At 38.4% G+C, this 25,777-nt stretch overlaps 1 protein-coding gene and 1 non-coding gene across 2 annotated transcripts in view; one reads left to right on the top strand and one right to left on the bottom strand.

Annotated features, from left to right (window-relative positions):
• Positions 1–19,775, bottom strand: part of LTA4H (leukotriene A4 hydrolase) — a 41,666-nt gene extending 21,891 nt beyond the window's left edge. Inside the window, exons 1-2 of the mRNA XM_064283711.1 lie at positions 19,546–19,775; positions 2,482–2,612 (exon numbers count right to left, since the gene is read on the bottom strand). Of these exons, the coding sequence (XP_064139781.1) occupies positions 2,482–2,612; positions 19,546–19,704 (290 nt within the window). The 5' untranslated portion in view covers positions 19,705–19,775. The remainder of the gene's footprint in view (positions 1–2,481; positions 2,613–19,545) is intronic.
• A 372-nt stretch (positions 19,776–20,147) lies between these two features.
• TRNAD-GUC (transfer RNA aspartic acid (anticodon GUC)) lies at positions 20,148–20,219 on the top strand. Its single transcript has one exon. It is a non-coding gene; the product is annotated as a tRNA-Asp (tRNA).
• The last annotated feature ends 5,558 nt before the right edge of the window (positions 20,220–25,777 follow it).

Genomic DNA, 25,777 nt, shown 5'->3' with positions numbered 1-25,777 from the left:
TGAGCTCCAGGAACACCACATTCCCATAAACACAAGGCGTGTGATATACTCCCCGTACAACAATTCTGGAGCCCTGGTGGCGCAGTGGTTAAGAGCTATGGCTGCTAATCCAAGGGTCGGCAGTTCGAATTCACCAGCCACTCCTTGCAAACCCTATGGGGCAGTTCCATTCTGTCCTATAAGGTCACTATGAGTTGGAATCGACTCAACTGCAATGGGTCATGAAAATTCTGGCTACCAGTTTCTTAAGTAAGTTACTTTATTTCTTTGAGGTTCCCTTTCCTCATCTGTAAAATGCAGGTCACACCACATAGGGTTGCTGTAGGGGTCAGATAGAAGAACACATCTAAAGCACTTATCCTAAGATTGGTACACAGTAACCATTCTATGTTTGTTATTATTATTATTCCATTAATAAAAGTGGCGGGACTCTGGGGCAAGGCGGGAAGGTATGCAGCTTGTATAAGTTCCCCAGGTGATCCTGAAAAGCCTCCTTAAATGGCATGCCCCCATCCCCACTCTAGATATTAATAAAATGATGAATAATTAAAGAAGTAACAGCTACCTAAAGTTCTATCCTTGAGTATTTTACGCAACAAATTTCTTTAGTATCTTAAAAAAAAATCCAAAAAGGCAGGAGAGCATAACCTCACTCCTCAAAGTCAACCACAGCAATATTTCATTTATTTCCCTCCAGTTTTTTAATGAATATTTTTAAATAGTTAAGACTGCAAATACAGTCTTGTGTCCTTTTTTAATCCCATAATATGTCATAAGCATTTTCCCACGTCCTGCACAACACTGTTAGACATTTCTCACCAAACCAAACCCACTGCTATCGAGTTAATTCCAACACATAGCAACCCTGTAGGGCAGAGTAGGACTGTCCCACAGGCTTTCCAAGGCTGTAAATCTTTACGGAAGCAGACTACCATATCTTTCTCCCATGGTTAAACATGTAGGGGTCCTTTTACTCAAAGAATTATTCACTATTATTAACAAGTACATTAAGAAAATGAAAAGCAAGCCATAGGCTGGGAGAAATTATTCACAATACATGTATCTGACAAAGGGCTGTATCCAGAATATATAAAGAACAACAATTCAATAAGAAAAAGACAGAGAACCAAAATTTAATTGAGGTACAGGTTTGAAAAGACACTTCAAAAAGAAAGTATAGAGTTGTGTATATTGTCACCAAAAAATAAATAAAGTATTATTTAAAAAAGAAGATATACAAATGGGCAATAAGCATGAGAAAGACACATGCAAATTAAAATCACTATGAGCTACTGTGAGGAATGCCACATGTTGGCAGGGGATGTAGAGTGCTAGAAATCTCATACATTGCTGCTGGGAGTGTGAAACTGTACAAACTACTTTGGAAAGCAGTTTGGCAGTTTATTATAAATACACACCTACACTATGGTCTGATGATTCCACTTCTAAGCACTTACTCAAGAAAAATAAAAACAAATGTCCACAAAAGACTTGCCCAAAAATGATCGTATTTGCTTACACGTGATAGTCAAAAGCTAGAAATGGTTCAAATGTCCATAAATAGTGGTATAACCCTACAATAGAATACTACTCATAAAAAAGAATTAACTGTTGATACATAAGCAGCATGGATGAGTCTCCAAAACATGTTGCATGAAATCAACAAGACACAAGTGCATCTAATGTCTGATTCCAGGCAAAACTAGGCTATGCTGAGAGAAATCAGGTCAGCGTCACCAGGGAAGTATATAAGGAAACATGGGTACAGACATTTGTCAAAATTAATCAAACTATATACACACTTTAGATTTCTGCATTTTTTTGTATTTAAATTAACCTTGATAACAATAATTTAAAACAATAAAATTATACACCAACTCTATGACCAAGCAATTTCACTCCTAGATATTTACCCCCTCACCAAAAAAAAAAAAAAAACCCATTGCTGTCGAGTCGATTCTGACTCACAGTGACCCTACAGGTCAGAGTAGAACTGCCCCATAGGGTTTCCAAGGCTGTAATCTTTACAGAAGCAGACTATCACATCTTTCTCTTGGCTGGTGGGTTGGAATTGCCAATCTTTTGGTTAGCAGCAGAGTGCTTAATCACTGAGCCACCAGGGAACCTTTTAGAACATATAATATTCATTATAAGCTTCAATCTGAACAAAGTTCAGTAGGAGCAGTGTACCAATTACTACATATAAACCAAAACCAAACCAAACCCATTGCTGGTGAGTTGATTCTGACTTATAGCAACACTACAGGACAGAGTGGAACTGCCCCACAGAGTTTCCAAGAGCAACTGGTAGATTCAAACTGCCCACCTTTTGGTTAGCAGGCGAACACTTAACCACAGCGCCACAAGGGCTCCATTACTACATATACTCAAACTTAAAAACGGGAAAGAAAAACTTCCAAAATAATTAAAAATACATTGTCCCCATTATTCAACTATAAAAGAGAAAGATAAGATTCATACTTGCTCAGAGGAATGGGCAGAAAGATTTCCATTGGTGATCCTTTGTAACTTTGTCTTTCTCCAAGAGCATATTTGACTTCTTGTCCGTTGATCACCACTTTTTCTATTGTAAGGTCCTTCGTATCCAAAACCTACAATTAAATTAACTTTTTTAAATGATGAGAAAATAGCGTATAACACATCAGTTAACTAGTGACTATAGAGTACAACCAGTTGCTCATGGAAAGCAAAATACAGAGTAAAGTTATAGGGATTAAAGGAGTCAAAAGTTGGTGTAGGTCCATCTCTCAGGACTCTGAGCTTCCTGAAAATCATTGAGTCCTAAGATTTGCATGGAGCCATGGTGGCACAATGATTAAGAGCCTGACTGCTAACCAAAAGGTCAGCAGTTCAAATCTACCAGCTACTCCTTGGAAAGCCTATGGGGCAGTTCTACTCTGTTATATAGGGTAAGATTTACATATATGTTGTTACATAATTCTAAGATTGTTGTTGTTAGCTGCTGTTGAGTTGATTCCAACTCATGGCAGCCCTATGTGTGCAGAGTAGAACTGCTCCATAGGGCTTCCAAGGGTGTGATCTTTCAGAAGCAGATCACCAGGCCTGTCTTCCGAGGTGCCATGTAGTCACACAAATTTTGGGCTTTAAGTAAAAGTCAAATTAAAATGCCTTTACTTCTGTCTCCTAAAACTTAACTTCCCTGCTTTTAAAAACCTCACCTATAACTTAAGTTTCTTTCACCCTGATTCTTCAATATATCTTACTTTCTTCCTAGAATTCGTATTGTCCAACTGCAACATCCTGCCATACAGCCAAAAGTTAAAACAAAACTTGGCATTTTTAGACAAATAAGCATACTATACTTTGCTGTTGTGTATCTAGAAAAAGCCCAACCTAGTATGGCAACTCTGACCAAATGACCTTATGGAAGATTGGAAGATCATATCTACTTACCATAGCCGATCAAGGACAATTGTTTTGTACAGTAAGGGAGTGACAGTGTCTGAGCATTTTCCATCCCTATAATCCCCTGCCTAAACCCTAAAACCCATACCCCTTCTATTATCTCTCGACTAATCTCTTGTTCTAGAATCTCCAACCTTCCTGTGCTACAAGGCTGTTTCCATACAAAGCTCAACAAGACTGGCACATTATTTTTTAAAACTGCACTTGATCCTCCTGCCCATTCCAACAATTATTCTATTTTTCTCCTTCCTTTCTTAAATTCCAAGGGCAATCTATGGCTGCTGCTTTCACTTCCTCATCACTTGCTCCTCCCTTTACCCTCTTTGATCTGGCTTTGCACTCCTCTGCTACTGAAAGGGCAGTTCTCCTAATCGACAAGGTCTTTTCTGTCCAATCATCTTGATCTCTGTTGACTCACAAAGATGGCCCACACCATCTGTTTGAAATCCTTTTCTTGGCTTCTGTGATGATCGTTTTTATGCGTCAACTTGGCTAGGCTATGGTTCCGAGATGTTTGTTCCAAACGCTAGAGTAGTTGCTATCATGGAGAAGTTATATGTGGTTAAATCAGTTGGCCTTGGGTAGAGCAGATTACTTTCTATAATATAATGTGATATAATTACCTTACATCTAATGTCATGTAATCACCCTCTATAATATAATGTAATATAACCACCTTCCATGCTGCAATCCAATGTGATGTAATCCAGCAATCATACCAGTGTAGGACGGGTCCTACACCTAATCACTCCTGAGTTATAAAAAGACCAGAACGGACAGAGATGCACGCACAAGGGAAGACAAACGACATGTGAGGATCGTTCACAAGCAAAGGAATACCCAGGATCACTGGCAGACACCAGAAACTAGGAGTGAGGGTCACAGAAGAAATCAACATAGCTGAGACCCTGATTTGGACTGATTAGCCTACAAAACTGTGAGAAAATAAATTCCTGATCTTTAGTCACCCACCTGTGGTATTTGTGCTACAGTGGCACTAGGTAACTAAGGCAGCTTCTTTGACTTTACACCAAAATGGTTTTCCTACTCATCTAATGCTTTTTCCTTTCCCTTCATTTTAACTCCTAAATACGAATAAGCTCTAATGTTCTTGCCTCGCTTCTCTGATTTTCTTACAGTACTCCTCACTGTTAGTTCTCCCTCCCTCCCGCATTTTCAACTAATGTCTCAGTGCAGATGACCACCAGTATATTTCTACAGCTGTATCTCCTCCCCAGGACTTCAGCCTGTCATAAAGAAAAAGGTCCTGGTCAAATTTAATTAAAAGAGATTTTTTATTAAGCCAAGACAAAGACAATCATAGCAATGAGGATTCTGCTAATGTGTACCAGGTACAAGACACTAGCAGAGTCCTCAAAGCAATGATTGTCTTTATCTTGGCTTAATGAAAATCTCTTTTAAGTAAATTTGAGTCTGGAGTCTTTTTTCCTACTACATTTTGGTTATGAGGAAGGGACTCAAAGCCATCTTCCTTCAGAGGTATCCTCGAGGGGTCAAGAATTGGAGCGGGCCAGCAACAGCGCCCTATCATTTCCACGGACACCAGAGGGAGGTAAGTGTTCTTGGACTTGAGCCCCGTGATTTATGGAGTAGTTCGCCAAGATTTTTTTATTAAGCCTTTTGTTGTGTTTTTCTGTCTGGCTTTTCTCAGATGTTTCAGCAAGCTTTCACTTGTTTTTCTGTCCGGATTTTCTCAGGCATTCGTAAGCTTTCACTTGTTTTTCTATTCAGATTCTCTCAGATGTTTGGTAAGCTTTCACTTGTTTGTGTTGTCTAAATCTGATCATCCCAGTGGATAAAGAGGTACATCTACTTTCAAAGAATATTTATTTGTGGTTTGTGACAAAGAAGCTGAAAGCAATTATCTGTACAAATGGTTTGTTTCTGGGAATGCTGAAGGCTGAAGTGTGCACGCCATCTAGTGACACGTGGTTGTATCTGCAGATTTCTGAATTTTGAGTTGCGAATGCTGAAGCTCTGGTAACGTGGGGAAATGCTGCTTCTGGGACACATTAAAATGACAAACACTTGCCAGAGATAGTGTTGGGAAGTCTGGGAAAATTTTGAGACCAAGTGTCAAGTCTGGGAAAATTTTGAGCTAAGTAAAAATTAACTTTTCTGCACCGTGGGCTGGAAAAAAAAAAATGAGGCTCTAAAATAATAAGCAAAGTTAAGTTTTAAGGCGCCTAGTGAAAGTTCCCTTTTGCTTCTTTGCTGACCTTTCTCCTTCTCCCCTCAACCCTCTACCTGTCTACTGAAAATCACTCCTCCTGCTAAGACTAACAGGTTTGACTTATAAACTAGCTCCAACCAAAGAAATTCCTTGACAAGTAAATTGATGGCTTATAGCTGCGCAACCACAAATTCAGCCAAGCGAGAAACTACATACACATTGGCTGGAAAGATGCCCAAGCTACTCTTGCTTTACAACAAGATGGCTGAAGAAATACTTAAAGAAGCTCTAGAAATAGAAATGAGTTCTATTTAAGACTCTAAACCTGACTACTGCGTTAAGAAAAGGAGAAACCTATCTTGAAATACCTTTTAAAATTAAATATCCTGGGGAAAAAAGATAAACCTCGAACAGTCAAGACTCGTTTTAATTAATATGTTAGTAAAAAAAAAAAAAAACCCAACCTAGAAAAGCCCAATAATAATCTGAAGAAACACACTGAAAAGAAAAAACTTTCAAAAGTCAGTTATGATTCAACCCAACGCTCTAGGCATTGAATTGATAGATCAAACAGAAGCAGTTTTTAAAATGCCACCCCTAAGGTCTCCCCCCTCCCCAAGAAAAGTTAATTGGGGAAAAGTTCAGAGCTGCAAACAAGAGAAAAAAGGGAAAACTGTCTATCGTTTAGCCAAATTGCTTATTGATCACTCCAGTTTAATTCAAGCGTTGCAGAGGAGATTAAGAAACAGTTCCAATTACTAAGTTAACTAATTTGGCTTTTATACACTGGATCCTTTTAATTATCAACAAGCAGTCCCTAAAGAACTTGTATATTAAAAGGAAGTTGGATACTACCAGCACCCAACAACTAAACTTTAGTGAAGACCTAACAGCAAAATTGTTTACCAAATTATTTACATTGCCCCATAATTCAGAATTTACATTTACCCTTCCATTTAAGAAGAGATTAAAAAAAATTCTCTCCTTAGAAAAATACTAGTAAAGTAAGGAATTCTTCGAACTCACCAACAATGTAATTTCTCATTGTTCTGACTGCCAAGAGGCAAGTAAAGCTGAAGGAGGATTTTGTTTCTGTTTGCCCTTCTAGCAAACGTGTTTGGCTTCCTTTTCTATCTGCTCTCTTGCAGATGTTTTGGTCCCAGAGTTATTTATCCCAGGTTTGGGGCAAAGGTTACTTGTCCAAGTTTTGGGCAAGGGTTCTTGGACTAGATTCAAGGGAGAGCTCCAGTAATTTTCAAATAGGTCATCCTGGCTGAAACAGCTTGAATTGCATAGCTACTTGTGTGTATGTATGTGTTGCCTTGTTTTATGTTGTGCTGTTTTAAGAATGTTATGCTGTTGCTGATTATCATAAAATGGAAAATCATAAGGAAGAACACTGGTGGAGGCCTTATAATAATGTTATTTGAACTGGCTCCACAGACCCCATGACTGTGTGATTCTCACCCAAGATGGTGTCCACTTGGACAAAACCTGCAGTAATTCACCCAGAAAAGTGAATAAGATTCTGTTTTGTGGACTTCAGTCTTAATCCAGAGAGAGCACTCAATCTTCTTCCCTTTGTGTGCTACCGTGAGGTCACTCTAAGCCTCAGCTCCAAATAAAACTACTTCTTGTGTTTGTCTTATGAAATAGGTTTTCACTAGCTACTCTAAAAAACTTTAACATAATTACTCTATTTAAAAAAGGTACCCTGAAAAAAATATAAATTGTTTATTTTGATTGATATAACAAGGCCTTAAAAAGAAACAAATTATTCTAAATTTCTTTCTCTAAAGAATCCTATGTAACATGCAAAAAGAATTAATTATGAAAATATTATAATTCTTACCTCCGACTGACATTATTAGGAAACTCTGGTGTCATAGTGGTTAAGAGCTATGGCTGCTAACCAAAAGGTCGGCAGTTCAAATCCACCAGGTGCTCCTTGGAAACTCTTTGAGGCAGTTCTACTTCTGTCCTATAGGGTCGCTATGAGTCGGAATCGATTTGACAGCAACGGGTATTATAATATTCCTTTAAGAACTTATTCTAACTGGTTTAATGATAAACAAGTGCTTATATAAATTAAATAGTCCTAATATTCCCAAGAATTAATAAAAAATAATTTGTTCTAACACATATTTTTATGCCAACTTTAAAAACACGATCTTAAAAACTAAAGCTTTCTAAAGAACTTAAGCTGAGTACATGTTTTATTTAAAGTAAGGAATGGTTGTATTAATTCCAGAATAAGAAACAAGAAGGTTAAACTGCTTATGGTAATTATATTTTGTAATACACAAACTTAAATTACTAATATGTAATATATAATATTATATATAGTTTTGTTGTTGTTGTTAGGTGCAGGCAAGTCAGTTCCAACTCATAGCAACCCCATGTACAACAGAATTAAACACTGCCCAGTCCTGTGCCATCCTTACAATCATTATGCTTGAGCCCACCATGTATTAGTAATATCCCAAACCCAGTGCCGTCGATTCTGACTCATAGCAACCCTATAGGACAGAGTAGAACTGCCCCATAGAGTTTCCAAGGAGTGCCTGGTGGATTCAAACTGCCAACCCTTTGGTTAGCAGCTGTAGCACTTAACCACTATGCCACCAGGGTTTCCATTAGTAATATATATAAACTTAAATTAACTAATATTAAACTAAGTTAACAGATATTCATTCATTTAAGTTTATAGACTCTTACTTGTATATCACAGAAAGAGGATATATACATACATATTTTAGAGTTGATAATAAATATGTTCATTTTATGTTACTTAAAGGGTTATACTATAAGAAATATGTAACAAAGACAAGAAATTTAAAAAGTTTATTAAGGGTTTTTGTTTAATATAATCAAGGTTCTGGATTATTGCAACTAAAAGTTTAATGGGTTAATTCATAAGAATGTTAAAAGGCTTAATGTCAAATAACATAAAGAGATAGGTTTCTCATTGTTTAAATAACAATTTTTCTTAATTACTAGGTTGAAAGGTTAATTTTATCTTTTGTGCAATCTACCTTAAAAAAAAGGTTCAACAAAATAAACTAATGAATCAAAAACAAAGCTGCATGAAAAAATATGGTTTTTACCTTTAAAACTTTTACTTTAAATAACTTAAGTATTGTTTCTCATAAGCTCCTGATCACTTTGAAACTCCATAGAAAGCCACAATTTGTTTGTTTTGTAAAAATAGGATTTAATATGTTATAAATTACATAAAATATATTGTCAAAATCAAGAATAGTACCAAATTTTCTTTAAATTAAAAAAATTTTATATGTCAATGTTTATCTAATGGTGGACAACAAGCATTAATAAAAAAAAAAAAAAAAAAAAAAAAACCCGTTGCCATTGAGTCGATTCTGACCCATAGCGACCCTACAAGACAGAGTAGAACTGCCCCATAGAATTTCCAAGGAGTGCCTGGTGGATTTGAACTGCTGACCTTGTGGTTAGCAGCTGTAGCACTTAACCACTATGTCACCAGGGTTTCCAAGCACATAATATTATGTTACAAGTTTATTATTTCAGTTGCTAACTTGGTCACAACTTTGTTTCCTTTAAATGCAGCATCATCAAAGCCAATGGCTTCAACTAAAGGATTCACACTGTTTAAATATAAAGTTTTTATTAGCATTCAAATGTTTAACTTAATATATTCGTGCTATATCCTGACTATATGGCACTATGTCTCAAAATTATTATGTGTTATATCCAAAGCTCTTTGGAACTGATAATAATTATTATGTTTAAAGATATTTTCATCTACACTTTTTATTGGCTTTATCTATATTCAGCTTTACATTACTTTTATAATTAATGCTCATCAAATCTTTTCACTTTTAAGATTATTATAAATTAACCATAGCCATTTTTAAGTTTATCACTCACATATAAGTTTTACCTTGCCAGTTCACTGAAAATGCAACAAAATGGACTGCATCAGATTCATAAAGAGGACTATAATATTCTGAACATAAATGCCACTGGACTAAATCAAGATTTTAAAATTCTTATGTCGAAATTGACAGAGTTTTTCAAGTTGCTGCTGATCCAGAATGCAATCAAAACTGGCTACATGGGACTAAGTAAACTAGAAGAATTACTATAGGTTTTTATGAAAATATTATTGATGTTCAATGCTCTAAATACAGGAAACCATTTTATTTTTCCTTCCTCTCTTTTAATATAAGAATCAGCTATTTTAAGAACTAATAACACTATGCTAATTATAGAATATCCTATGAATTAAGAGATGTTATGGTTCATATCAAAGTTCTAAGTACATTAAGAATATCTTAGGCTTTCACCCATGGACTCTAAGAAATGAACGCTGAAATGACTATAATGAGAAAAGTAATTCTTCAATGTTGTTAAATATTGTCAAGTTTTAATGCAATATTCTAAAAAATGTTTTCACAGGTTAAAGGAACTTTTGATAACCAAAATCTCAAAATCTGCCTAATATTTTTCCAGAGGACTATATATAGGAAAAGACATCAGTTAAAAGATTCCCTGGAGCCTCGTTAAAAAGGACAGTATGTAGTTCTCCTTGCTAATCCTTGTGCTGCTAAATTACAGGGAGTTAAAACCTGGAAACACCTCTCCCAATTAAACAAAGCTGCTACTTCTACTTGAATAGTTCAACCAACTAAATGACTCAAACTAAAATTCAAAAATCACCAAAATAAAAAACAACACAAAATTTGGCATGGACAACTCATCCCAAGATCCAAGACCAGGCCTGTAAAACCTTTATTCAACTGGAACACATAAACACAATTCTTGGATTTTGCATATTTCTTTTTCTAATATTTGCTATCCTTTTGCCTTATATACCTTTAAAGTCTGTAGACTAGTAACTTTTTCTTGGTGAATGAATGTTATTGAAATTATTACTTTGTGCCTAACCCTCACTGTTTTAGAGTAGCTTTGTTCTATTTATTAATTGTTAAGACAGATTTGTACAGGTAAACCTTTCCGTGTGTTTTAACCTAAAAACATCTCTTTATATTTTTCTCTTGGTCATTTGCATGCTAATTGCTCTCGTTTGTTTCTTCTGGGCAATTTTCCTCCATAATAAAGCCTTACGTAAGCTCTTTGTTACTACAAATAAACAAACAAAAAAAGCAAACCCAGTGCCATCAAGTGGATTCCGACTCATAGCAACCCTATAGGACAGAGTAGAACTGCCCTATAGAGTTTCCAAGGAGCTAGACCTTCTAATAATCACTGAGGCCTGAAAAGATAATGCTTTTGTCAGATTGGCTTAATCAATAGCAAACACCTTCTGTTGCTCTTGAATTAACACCACTGGGGAAACTGAAGTAGACATTTGTATTCAATTAGTTACCACAACGAATAGAGTTATGGCTGAGAACATTTTTACGAACTAGATCAATTATCTTAGCACTGATTATGACTGTTACTGGAATTATAAAATATGTTTTCAATTGCATATCTAAATTAGGAAGTTCAACACCACCAAAACAACTTCTGTACAATGATTCCATTCACTTTTTTAACACAGTGGATGAATCCTGCACGCTAGATTAGCCTCAGTGAAAAGGTCAGATATTCTTCCAATTTGGTCTAGGTCTCCCAGTCATTACTCTCCCAGATAACAACATCTAGACAACACATATGGCAGAGAATCAGATGGTACTTGACAAAGTAACTAAGTTGTGAATTTAAAGGCCTGAAGCAGGATGAGCAGCCATTTATGATATGAAGACCATGCTAAGGACATATCATAATAAGATCACTGAAGACAGCTGCTCAAACATAGAATGGTGAATTTCCCAGGGCTGCCCGGCAACCAAGGGAACTGGCTGTCCCCGACTGTGGAGAAAAGGTTTAACACCAAATATAAAGATGGAGTCACCACCTGGAGGCAGCATATCAACAACCCATGCAGAAGAAAGCATGACATTAAGTGTGACCAAAAAGTGTTCCATTAAAATCTTGTTCTAAGGGAAGGAATGCTACAGAGACCCTAAAAACTATAAAGAAGTATCTGACCAGAGTCAATGAAGCTAAAATAAGGTTCAGGTTTCAAATCCATTCTGCATAAGAAAAGCTAAAGTAGGATCCAGTTGTGGAATTCACTCTGTGTAGAAAGCCTGTAGAACCAGAAAGCTAAACTGGTCAGGGTATTTTTGTCTGTTATCTGATAGCTAAGAGAATGTGGCTATTCCTTGTAACAAACCCAAGAAGCTTTTATAAAACCTCTATATTTCAGCACTGGAGGTGCTCACTCATTTATGCCAAGACACCTGGAAGACAGCTACCTAGCTAACAGACTGGAAGAGATCCATATTTGTGCCCATTCCAAAGAAAGGTGATCCAACAGTATGCAGAAATTATCAAACAGTATCATTTAACACACGTAAAATGTTGCTGAAGATGATTCAAAAACAGCTGCAGCAGCACAACAGCAGGGAACTGCCAGAAATTCAAGCCAGATTCAGAAGAGAATGTAGAACAAGAGAAATCACTGTTGATGTCAGATGGATCTTGGCTGAAAGCAGAGAGTACCAGAAAGATGTTTACTTGTGTTTTATTGACTATGCAAAGGCATTTGACTGTATGGATCATAACAAATTATGGACAACATTGTGAAGAACAAGAATTTCCAAGCACTTAATTGTGCTCACGTGGAACATGTACATTAACTGGGAGGCAGTCATTCAAATAGAACAAGGGGACACTGCGTGGTTGAAAATCAGCAAAGGTGTGTATCAGGGTTATATCCTTTCACCATACTTATTTAATCTGTATGCTGAGCAAAACAAGAAGCTGGACTATATGAAGAACAGGATTGGAGGAAGACTCATTAACAACCTGCGTTATACAGATGACACAACTTTGCTTGCTGAAAGTGAAGAGGACTTGAAGCATTTACTGACAAAGATCAAAGACCACAGTCTTCAACATGGATTACACCTCAACATAAAGAAAACAAAAATCCTCACAACTGGACCAGTAAGCAACAACATTATGATAAACAGAGAAAATATTGAAGTTGTCAAGGATTTCAATTTACTTGGATCCACAATCAATGCCCATAAAAACAGCAGTCAAGAAATCAAACAATGGATTGCATTGGACGAATCTGCTGTAAAAGATCTCTATAAAGTGTTAAAAAGCAACGATGTCACTTTGAGGACTAAGTTGTGCCTGACCCAAGCCATGATATTTCTTTCCAACTGCTTCATATGCATGCGAAAGCTGGACAATGAATAAGGAAGACCAAAGAAGAACTAATACCTTTGAATTAAGGTGTTGGCAAAGAATATTGAATTTACCATGGACAGCCAGAAGAAGGAACAAATCTGTCTTGGAAGAAGTACAGCCAGAGTGCTCCTTGGAAGCAAGGATGGTGAGGCTTCGTCTCATGTACTTTGGACATGTTATCAGTGGGGAGAAGGACATTGTGCTTGGTAACATAGACAGTCAGCAAAAAAGAAGAGCCCTGACAAGATGGACTGACACAGCGGCCGCAACAATGGGCTCAAACATAGCAATGATTGTAAGGATGGCATAGGACGAGGCAGTGTTCCGTCTGTTGTATGTATGGTCACTATGAGCTGGAACTGACTTGAAAGCACCTTAAAACAACAACAGTTCCAGAGAAGAATGTCCTGTGACTGCTCTGTGAAACCCTGTGGCTGTTCAGTGGTAACTAACCAAAAAAGTACCCATATCACCAAGTAGTAGCTATGTTACCTCACCAAGCACCAACAAGAATTTTGTTAGCTTGTTTCCAAAGGAACCTTAACCCAAACAGCTTGTCCCTATGGTTTGTTCCCAGTGAGTCTTAAAACAAAACTTGTAAGCCACCAATCAAAGTAATGTCATTAAGTAGGTGACTAGTCAACAAAGCTCTGTAAACCAATCATTGTTAGATCTCATTTTGTTATCCTACCTTTGACAATGATACATCTTTACTTCCTTCTGTAACAGTATATTAAAGACACCCTGCTTGTGGCTCAACGGACTCTGCTAGTTTCTTGTGCCTGGTGCACACTAGGAGAGCTGCCACTGCAAAGACCGTCTTTGTCTTGGCTTAATAAAAATCTCTTTTAACTAAACTTGAGTCTGGGGTCTTTCCCCTATGACAAGCCTAGCATCCCTAATTGCCTGCTAGACATTTCCATGGGAAATATCACCTATTCAATAGGCTTCTAAATTTCTAAAAAGAAATCCACCATTATGCCCTTGATTTCTCTATTCTGCTAATGGTGCTACCATCCTCCAGGTACCTCAGTTCTGAAACATTCAAGTAATCCACAGTTGGTACCCACTTCCTATCCTACCAAGCCAGTTAGCAAATTGTTCTTTTACACTATCTTCATGCTTTGGTTTTTTCCATCTGCTACCACTCTAGATCAGGACCACTGCTATAAGGGCCTACTATCTGTTCTCCTTACCTCTGGCCTGGATGGCAGAAGGAGCTAGAAGGCCAGCAAACAGACATTTTCAAGGCTTTGAAACGGTTCAAACCAGTTCAGTTATGGCCGACAAAGCGAAACCAGAAGAGACATGAAATTTTAAATTTGGGTGATCCAGAACCATGTCTGGAACAGGAAAAATCACAGGCCAAAGCCATGGAATGGGAGACTTGAAAGAGGCATAGTGAGCCCTTTGAGGAGCCTGATGTGTGAGAGTGGATTATTGCCAGGACTGAGGAGAGTGACACACATTCAGAGTGGTGTGGTCAGCCCCCATCTTTGAGTGGGGTACCACTGTTTCGGGCTTTGCAAAATCCAATGGGCAAGAGATTTGGTTGCTATGCAAGGTGTATCCTGCTCTTGTTTTGTAAGAGGGAGATTAAGTTTCTATCAGGGCTTTGACTCATAATTTTTCCCATTTTGGTAATGGTTCCAGTTCATTCAAATTTAAAAAATTTGGGTCTGCTCCAGTGTTGTTTCCTTGGCCATGATTGAACTGGGAATAACTGGTTCGAAGCACTGTTTTCCAATCACCTCTCTTTTATATTACTTAAGTTTAGGTGATAAGCTCAGAAAATGTCACAAAGGCAATCACTAATTTGATTCTCACTGTTCTCAACCTCTCTGGAGCCAATAAGTTTTGGTTGGGAAGAAACTTCCATCCTGGTTTAATTTTCTTTTCTTTCTCTTTTTTTAAAAGAGGAGTCAAATTTGTCATGGGTGCCATCTGTTTCCTTCCTAACGGACAGTTGTTTTCTGTTTACTTTCTTTTGGAGTACCTCAATTGTTGCCCTTGCTCTAAACTAGTAGAACTGGTTTATCTTTCTGCACTTAAATATATTTAGAATATATAGTTTTATTAGGTTTGTATTTTATTAAGGATAATGTAATAATTACTCCTTTGTTCTTTCATATTCTAGTACTTATTTCTGAATATCTGATTTGTTTTAAGAATTTGATTTGAATATCCATGTTGATTACTATTCATGTTTATACTGATTTTATAGCTATAAAGATAAATTAATTGGGTCATTTCCTAGTGGGACACCCTCTGTTTCTGTATTGCCTAAACTTTTCGAATCTGTTCAGAGTGGGAGTCAAGTTATTGTTATGACTATTTTTGTGAAACCTTTTTTCACAACCCCTGTATATGTTATGGAGCCCTGGGGGTACAGTGGTTAAGAGCTTAGCTCCTAATCAAAAGGTTGGCAGTTCCAATCTACCAGCCACTCCTTGGAAACCCTATGGGGCAGTTCTACTCTGTTCTATAGGGTCACTATAGTTGGAATCGACTCCATGGCAATGGGTTTTGGGGTCTAGTATATGTTATAGCAGTTGGCCCAACCCTCTCCTATAGCACTTATGGTATTTATAAGGATTTGTTTTCTCCACTAGACTGAGGGCTCTTAAAAAGATAGATGTTACTCAGATTTGCATTCATAGGGCTTAGCACAATATCTGAAAAATAGTGTGTCAATTAATGCATGAAGCAAGTCCTGAACCAAGAGAAAATTTTAAAATGCAATGTTGAAGCTATATATCTCAAGTCCTAAGCCTCAGTTATGATTTTCAAATTATTTGCAAAATTTCCCTTCAAATTTCACTGATTAATGTTATCAGATAGCTGCTCAAACACAGTAATCAGAAAAAAAAAAAAAAAATGAAGGAACCTGGATAGTCTAAAGTTAGTACTTCTTAACAAACATTTATTGAGCATCAACTATATGTAAGCTCAAAATATGCATACACAGTTAAAATAAAAAACAGCCTTACTGATGGTAAAAAGTTACTGAGAATATATAACTTACTGCATCTCACAGTATCCTTTTTGAATAAAAAAAAAAAAAAAATTTTTTTTTTTTTTTTTTTTGAATAACACCCCCAAAATGGGTTGTAATTCTAAGCAGCTGGAATGCTGCTATGGAATATGTAACTGATTCCCTTTTTGTCCAGCCTTCTGGGAAATTCCACATCAGCCTGCTGGCCTACTTCTTTTTATGTATATACATAGGACTTTATATCATGTGTTTTGTTTCTCCTATCCTTATTCTCTCTTCATTCAAAATCTTTACTTATTTTTAATCTTGTTATATTATGTATATTGTTTTTACCAATTTCAAATACTTTCTGGAACAAAGCAGGGTAAAAAAAAAAAAAAAAAGGCCTTATGTCTCATTATCATATCCTTACTTGCATTTTCTGCTTGTTATTCGCAGGGTGCTGTAATGCAAAAGAACTGTGGGCTTATGCGTTAAAAACAAAAACACCTTGATTTGATTCCCAGCTTAGTGAAGACTGAAGGGTTGGTTTGTAGTCAGAAAGTTCTGTGTTCAATTCCTGGCTTCTGCCACTTACTAGTTCTGTGATCCTGAGCAAGTCACTAAAACCTCTTTGAGCCAACAACTTAAAAAAAAAAAAAATTGAAAATTTCAATACAGGAAATATATGCTTGAAAGTTATCACAAATTTGAGTACCGAACCTCAGTGTAAATGAACCAACATGTAAAAAGAAGTTTTCAAAAATCTGAGAATTGGTCCTATTAGAGCTCCTCTGGCATTCCCCAGCGTCATGAACTCCAAGAATTGAGAGGAAAAGGAACACAGGATGTCTCCTCACCCAGCACTAACCTGGGTCTTATCATTAGTAAGTTGCTATCTTACCTCCAAGATAAACCTAGAACTGTTATCAGTGTAGATGGCATTAACCTTACGCACTGTTTTCTAATTGCATTCATCCATTAATCAGTTCATCAAACTTTTGAGTGTCCTCTATGTGCCAGGTTCAGTACTAAGAACTGGAGATACAAACAGTCCCTACCTTCAAGAGTCCATAATCTAGTGGAGGAAAGAAACAAGCTCACTCCAAATAAATAATAAATAAATCCAAGTTCCTGGGCTTGGGTTATTGTCATAAAATAAGCAAGCAATTATAAACAAATACTGCTTTGTACTAAAAATAACCTTTCTTGTATAGAATTTAATATTATTATAATTCCGAACTCTAATTTCCTAAACAGACATGCTAACTAGAAATAATAATTTTAAAAATCTTATTTTTCTCTAGATTTGCAGAATATAAAAACAATACCCAGGTTTTTAGAGTCAAGGGGACACTCAAAGGACATTCCTTTAAAAAACTAAGAATTCTGACTGCTGCTTATTCATAGAACAGACGTAAAGCTTTTATTTTTACAAAACAGATGAGAGTACAAGGCCATATTAAACAGTGTAAAGCTATCAAAATTGAATTTCTTTTAATAAAAGGAAAGATTACAGTACAAGACTTCACTTCAGCCCCGTCCATGCAAAGCTGACACTGCAATAAAAGAGACCATGGTACTTCAGGCAGATCAAAGTACAACCTACGGGGAAACATTTATTTTCTTGCTTATAATACTTTCATTTCTTTCATGTAGTATTTTTGTTGACTACTAGAGGGGTCAACCTATTTTCCAAATCAGAATTAATCTAATAAAATGTTAAAGGACAAAGAGTAAGAAAGTTATATGCTATATTAGTTCATATTGATGAACTCAAAGTGCAGACCTTTTGCACAAGTAAGAAAAGGAGGTATGAAAACCACCAAGTCTTATCTATACTTGTTATTTTCCCCAATTATTTGACCCCACTAATTTCCTTTGTCCCTTCCTTTTTGGAAAGGTAATTTATTGACGTTACCAGTTTGAGAGTCTAGTATTGCCTCCCCGAAACTTGTCTGGATCCCTGGTGGCACAGTGGTTAAGGGTTAGGTTACTAACCAAAAGGTGGGCAGTTCGTATCCACCAGTTGCTCCTTAGAAACCCTATGGGGCAGTTCTATTTTGTCCTACAGGATCGCTAAGAGTCCGATTCGACTTGAGGGCAATGGGTTTTTTATTTCTCTCTGTCAAACCCTGGTGGCATAGTGGTTAAGTGCTATAGCTGCTAACCAAAGGGTTGGCAGTTCAAATCCAGGCGCTCCTTGGAAGCTCTATGGGGCAGTTCTGCTCTGTCCTATAGGGTCACTATGAGTTGGAATCAACTGCATGGCACTGGGTTTGGTTTGGTTTTGGTTCCATCAAGCCTACAACATACCTGACCTTCCCATTGTTTCCTGCTGTGGTTTAGTAGATACCACATGCTACCCTGTGTAAAATAACTCCATCCTTTTCATGGCCCTCATTCAACTCTTCAAGTGAAAGGTACAATCCGAATACTGCCAATTTGAATAAGAACACTGAAAACAGGTTATGTTGTACAGATAATATAGTTGAATAACAGTCATGAATCTAAACAAATTTTTATTTATTCGAATGGCTGGAGAGCTTGTAGGACTAAGTACTATCTAAGAAGCACATTAACTACTTGCTTCTTGGCACCAGGTACGAATAAACCGTACTGAGTCATTCTTAGAAAGCTTGAGTGCCTCAAAACCAAAAGTCCGTTGCCGTTGATTAGATTCCAACTCATTGCGACCCTATAGGACAGAGCAGGGCTGTCCCACAGGGTTTCCAAGGCTGTAATCTTTTTTTTTTTTTAATCTTTACGCAAGCAGACTGCCACATCTTTCTCCCGCATAGCAGCTTGTGGGTTCCGACTGCCCACCTTTAGGTTGGAAGCCGAGTGCTTACCCACGGAGCCACTAGCTCCTCTTGAGTGCCCCACCCGCCCTTAAATCATAGAAGATAAGGGTGATAAGACTCAAAGGTAGGAAGAACCATGACCTAGAGAGAAAGAGCTGCAGCCAGAGGTAGAAGGCAGAGGCTGGAAGTCTTGAAGCAGGGTTGAGGGAAGGGCTTTGGAGCTGGGAATTCTAAGGGGAGAAGAACGACTGGCAGAGAAGCGAAAAGAACAGGGCAACCCGTCGTTTCCTGCACACCTGCGGATTGAAATAAAGGTGCCTGGGAGGGAGGACGAGGGTCAGGACTGTGCAAAATACGGGATCTGAGGCTTGGAGGAGACTGTCTACTAAGGAAGGTGCACTAGGGTCTGAGAGAAGTCTGGGGCCTGAGAAGGGGTCTCTGGGCTGCGGCCTAAGGAAATAAGGATGCTTCAGTGGGGCTACCGCTGGGAACTAGGATTGTAGGGTGAAGGGGAATTGGTGCAAAAATGAAACCTGAGGGCCGAGTGAGGAGCGAGGCTTGGATGCGGCGCTAGGACGTGCTCAGGGCCTGCGAAGAGGGTCACAGGGGAGGAGGGACGTTTAAGTACACGTGGTGGGGGGCTGAGGGAAGGGATGCAAAAGACTTAAGTGGTGGAGAAGGGGGCACTAAGAGTGGGTGTGATGAAGTGGTGCAGTACATGGGCTGGGGGCTGCAGAGCGGCACCGGAGGATGCGTGGGGCTGAGGACGGGCCGCAGCGGGTTGAGCCAGAGGTCCCCGGGCCTCCGGGGACGAGGGACGAGAGGCGGGAGGCCCGGGAGAAGAGGGCACGGGGCGCGCGTCCCCACCGTACCAGGCTGCGCAGATTGTCCTCCTGCGACTCGATAGTGAGCGCGACGGTCCCGGTTAGCGTCCGGCGAGTAAAGTCGACGCTGCAGCGCAGATGCAGGTGCTTGGTCCGGCAGACAAAAGCCGGAGAGGCAAATGAGCACGTATCCACTACCTCCGGCATGGCTCTGGTAGTTCTGCTGCACACCGATCCGCACCCCAACTCAGCTGCTAGACTGCCCGATTGAGAGCGACCAAAGGAGGGAGGGAGGTAAAGAAGAGGAGGGATTCGCGGTGCTCGCTGGGAAAGGAAGTTTCTAAAAGTCAGAGGAGAGTGGGGAATACAATGGATGGAACTACAAGGTCCATGGTGCAGCGCGACAAGGAGTGCGCTTTGCTACCTGGGAGTGAGGGAGTGTGAGTGTGTGAGTGTGTGTGTGTGTGTCCGTGTCTGTGTGTGTGCTGAGGGAAATGATAAATGGAACGGCGAAGTTTTAGCAAACGTTTCCCTTTTCCATTCAACTTCAGTGGAAGCTGTAACAAGAACAAAAAAATGTAAACATCGGAGAGGAGGAGGCAGCGTCGAAATAGATAAGAGTCTTGTCAGGAAGCTGCCCTTCGTGCGACTCCTCGTTAGTATAGTGGTAAGTATCCCCGCCTGTCACGCGGGAGACCGGGGTTCGATTCCCCGACGGGGAGGCACCGGTAGCATTTTTTTCCACCTGTCATTTCATAAACGCGAAAATAAAAATGCTCATCCGAACGTTCAAAAAGCTAACATAAGAAAAAATAGTCACTTTCCAGTTACCTGTAAGATTTATATTTGTCAGAAATGTTTCGTTACTGGCTTGCTATGTCTGCAACTCAGCACAAGTGAACAGTTCCGTCAGTTGAACAAGTACTTATTCGGTGCTTATTACGTGAATTTCCAGGCGTTAGGGATCTAAAATAGAAGAGACCAACATCCCCATTTTAGCAATTTAGGCAGATTATTTCAATACACTGCAATGAGAAAATTCTATGCTACGAGCATGCGCTGGCCGCAGGGGTACTGCTGAGCCTGGATTTCTAGCTCAACTCTGAGACCGTTCCCAGAGAAGAGCACCCAGCGCCGTCGGGTCGAACTCCGACTCATAGCGACCCTATAGGACGAGGAGGGAGGATTTAAGGATGACTCGCCCTTAGGGCGGGGCTCAGAGCTGTAACTGGAGAAATTGGAAGAGACCAGGCGTTAAAGAAACTTTAACAACTGGACCTTTTCTCCTGAAGGCTTGAATGGGAAACCTACTGAATTTTAAGCAGGAGAGTGACATGATCCGATTCATATTATAAAGGGGAACACAATTCAGGGAATGAATATGACCTATCAAAGCCGGAGAGTTAAACTATTAAAATAGTCCGAGAAGAAAATGCTGGGGGCCTGACATAGGTCAGTGGAAGTAAGGGTTGAGTAGGAGCGATAGATGGAAGTACTACGTAGGATCTAAGTGGGATTCACAGAAGCTGGTGATTGAAAAGAAGCTTAAGATGACCCTCAGGTTTTTTGGCTGCAGTGGCTGGGCAATCATTAATCAGAGAGAGAAATTATAAGAAGAGGACGGACTTAGGTGAGAAGATGCAACATTCAATTTTGGACACATGTGGTTTGGAAACTGAGAGTCAGTGGAGCTGTCCATGTGATTCAGTTGGAAATTTAAGTCCATAGCTCTGGAGACTTGTCCGATATGAGAGCTATCACATATTTCGGTGGGTAAAACCATGATAGTGCGTAAACTCAACCCAAGAAGATTGTGTAGAAAAAAGAGCAGTGGAAACAAATTGGAGGCTGGGAAAATACTTGAATTTAATAAAAAGGCCTAGAGAAAGAGAAGGCAAATCTCAAATGCATCTGTTGTTGTTAAAATTGCTGTTAATTCTGACTCGCGGTGACCCCATGTGTTACGGAGTAGATCTGCTCCATAGGGTTTTCTTGGTTATAATCTTAACGGAATTGCCTGGCCTTTTTTTCCACGGTACTGGAAAAACTACCACTAAAATAAGGAGTGAAAAGTTTCCTTTGGATTTGGCTGTGGGATGGGGGCAGGGAGATGGTAGTTTTGCTGACTTCTGTGGTTTGGTTGAATGTGGAAGTATTGAGTTGGGCAACGAAAGAAAAGAGGTAGAAGTAGAGCATAGGCTGTTGTTTCAAGAGGTTTGACCAGTGTGAGAAGGGAAGATCAAAGTTGTAGCTAAAGAGGAATTGCAGCACTGAAGAAGTGACTTTTATTTTTTAGGGCGAGAGAAACTTTAAGATGTTTAGAGATAGACATAAAAGAGTTTCTACAGAAGAGGAAGTTGAAGATGTAAAAGATGTGGGTGATAACTAATGGAGTGCTGGCATTGCTCAGTTCTTTATTGAGAGTGATCTAACAGTTAAATTTGGCTCTAGCAAAAGAAAAATTTGCTATATATTTGGATGTATTGTGTTGGCCTCTGCAAGGCAAACGAAATAAAACAAAACATCCCAAACTATGAAATTCAATACCTTATATGGGCATAGATTCTAATTTCATAGGGCCAAAGAATCCATGTCATGATTAATATTTACAAACATTTTTTGAGCTTTAAAAGTGTTCAGGGTGTTACCAAATATAGGGAGGCAAATATGATACAATAGAATTGATTTATTCAAAGAATACACCATCAAATTATCTTCCTTACCTAATAATGGAAAAAGGATTGCTTTTTTATTTCTTTGAATAGAAAGAATGTCAGTATTACCATCTTTCATTAATGATTACCAGAAACCCATAGGGTTTATGCCACTGTGTTCAAGAAAAAATATCCACAGAAAACTACAAATGAATTCCTTAAATTGATTAATCAAAAAATAGCAAAAAACAAAACAAAACAAACAAAAAAAAAACCAAACCCATTGCCACCCAGTCAATTCTGACTCATAGCAACCCTATTGGACAGAGTAGAACTGCCCCATAGGGTTTCCAGGGAGTGCCTGGTGGATTCAAACTGCCAACCTTTTGGCTTGCAGCTACAGCTCTTAACCACTACACCACCAGGGTTCCCTATTTAAAAGATATACAGTAGGATTTGTTTTCTAAGATGCCACTGACCCTAAATATAGAGTGTGCAAAATTAACAATTCACAAATAATAGAAGTGTTGTTTATTTCCAATGGTGAATTGAAGATATTTATTTATTTTTAATGAGGCTTTCTACTGGTTCTATAAAATGAGGATAGTATCAGGGTTCATCTACAAAACAGACTTTAGTAAAGATGAAAAAGATGATCTACATAAGGTTTTATGAAAAAAGAATTAGTACATAGATTTACGGAGTCATGAGAACAGGAAGTACTTCTAACCTGATGCTCACCTGGCAAAGTTACTTAACCCCTCTAACCTCAGCCCTCTCTGATAGGGGTTGTTGAAAGTATGAAATAAAATAATCTATGTGAAGTGCTTAACCCTGTGCTTGGCATAAAGTGAGCATTGTTACTTGTTAGCTGATACTATTACTGTTGGCTTTTATTTTGTCTGTTTTAATAATTATTTTATTTTGTTTTATTAGGAAAAGCTTTTAGGAAGACCTGAGAAATGAAAAGCAGCCAAGATTTGTTCAGCAAAGCAAGTTTCACCAAACTAGCCCTCTCAAAACAGTTTGCAATATTAGCAATGATCAAATGTTTTGAAATGAGTTTATGTTTTGGAAATTCAGGAAATTGCAATTGGTGTATTAGCACATTCCTTAAAAGGGCACAAAAACTTACTCTTCTTCTTCACATAGATCCTTTCTTTCTTTAAATATTCAATGCAATTTGCAGGTATTTATTGTGTGTGTTCTATTACACTGTACTATCGAGAATAGAGTTGGGGAAGGCTCCATCCCACTTGTTAGGGAATTTAAATGCTGGTACACAGCTCTACCAATGACCTAAGACAGCATGGTGTAAGGTGAAGGTCAAGGCCCAAGGAGAACTATAAATGTAGTTTTATAGGGACAAGCTCTATCCCTTTAGGGAGGATCAGGAATAACTTCATGGGCACTTTTTTAATATAGCATTTGAGATGAGACTTAAAGGATGAGCAGAATTTCAACAGGCAAAATTGTAGGGGCTGTAGAGTTGAGTACAGAGAATGAGGGATAAGCAGCTTTCCCAGTAGACACAATAGCAGAAATCAAGACAGGGAGCTGAAAGCAGGGGCATGTTTGATAAAGAACAATTCTGGGGGTGCAAAATCCTCCAAGTTTACTCAATGCTTCACACACTCCTTAATAATATGCCTTTCTGATTCATGACATATATCTGTTGTGGTACAGATTGCTAGTTGTTCCCTAACACATTATCTATTCTTTTCATCCTCAGTAGTAAAATCTCAGTATATAACTGTGTACATGATTACCCAGAGGATGACTACATATTCCAGCATTCTTTGCAGCTATTGCCATGTAATTAAGTCCTGGCCAATGAGATGTTGATTGGAATTGTCAACTATAATTTTTGGAAAATAACCTTAAGAAGTTTTTTTTTTTTTTTTTTAACCCTTTGTCTATTCTGTTATCTGGAATGCAGATATGATGGCTAGAACTCTAGCTGCCATATTGAATCATAAGATTGGAACTGAGGTTAGCCGAGCAGCAAGTTGGAAGGAGCCGTGAGCTGGAAGTAGCAAGGTCTCAGGGGATCATGGTGCCCTATGTGGACTGCCTACCTCTGGATTTCTTTCCTTGAAGAGAAATAAACTTCTCCACTGTTGTTGCTGTTAGCTGCCATTGCATTGGCTCCTGACTTGGTGACCCCATATGTTAGAGAGTAGAACTTCTCCATAGGGCTTTCTTAGTTGTAATTTTTAAGGAAGCAGTTCCCCAGTCTTTCTTCCATGGAGCCATTAGGTGGGTATGAACTGCCAACCTTTAGTTTAGCAGCCAATGGCAGACCACTTGTGCCACCTAGACTCCTTCTCTTTTGTTTAGGACAGTGCTATTTTGGGTTTTCTGGCATCCATATGGAACTCAGTCTGTATTAAAACACCTGGTCTCGGTTGGATGGGCTTGTCAATTTTGACCCAGGTACTTGTCCAATCTATCAGTTTGCCACCACTTTATTATGAACTATTGCATAGTTTGAAAAATGTTATTTATCACATAGGTCTTTCTTCCCTCTGTCTTGTGTTATCTGCTACAGCATTCTGTATAATTTAATCATCTCACTACCTTGCTTATACTCTGTCCTACAGGGTCACTATGAGTCAGAATCAACTTGATGGCAATGGGTTTGGTTTGGGTACCTTGCTTAAAATCCTACAAGGTCTCACCAATATCTCCAGCAGATATTCTCTACCTTTTTTGGTTTGGGGCCCATTTTCAAATACTAGGCTATTTGACATACAATCAAAAGAATTAAAGGTGAATGTGTGTGTGTTGTGTGTATATGTTTATTTAAAGCAAGCTTTGGCAAATTAAAAAAAATCACTTATTATCTTTAATATATAATCGTAGGTAGTACATTTGTATGATTTTCATGATTTTTTGAATCAGAAGGTTTTATTAAAATGAAAGATGAGTCTCATTTCTTGTTCAAGTTCACTTTCTTTTTTTTTTGCATTTGATGTCCTAATTTGAGAAATGACATGGAAAACTCTGGCAGCAGCATGCAGACTATTAAGTTGGGTTCTCTTCAAGATTGTCTCGCCATTTGAACAGAATGGCTGTCCATCTTGGCTCTGCCTGTCTGCGTGGTCTGATAATCCTTTGATTCTAACTCTTCATTAAGTTCTGCCTCTTGCCTCTTCCTTGCGGAAATGTGTATCTCGATTTTCAACAAGTTATTTAAATCACTCAGTTTAATATTTGGTCTGATAGACATTACCAAAGCAGTATAATCTAGCTGCTATTGAGTCAGTTCTGACTCATGGCAACCCCATGTGCGTCAGAGTAAAACTGAGCTCCGTAGAGTTTCCAATGGCTGATTTTTCAGAAGTAAATTTTGGAAGGTACCTCTGGGTGGATTTGAACCTCTGAGCATGTAAACTATTTATACCACCCAGGGACCCCAGAGTAGTATAACCTCCCTGATTTAAACCAAACATAATTCTACATATTCTGTATATTGGTCTACATGTTTACAATCACTGAATGACATAGAAACACAAAAGCCTCATCACTGTCTCATTGATCTAATTCCCACTTTCCTTTCCTATCTCATCCTCAATTCTTCCTCCAAACACTGTTCTCTGACTATACCTAAATTTCTGCCTGTT

This window comes from Loxodonta africana, chromosome 4, assembly GCF_030014295.1.
Source record: "Loxodonta africana isolate mLoxAfr1 chromosome 4, mLoxAfr1.hap2, whole genome shotgun sequence".
NCBI classification, from domain to species: Eukaryota; Metazoa; Chordata; class Mammalia; order Proboscidea; family Elephantidae; genus Loxodonta; species Loxodonta africana.
The sequence above is the reverse complement of the archived record's forward strand: the minus strand, read 5'-3'. Positions and strand labels throughout refer to the sequence as shown.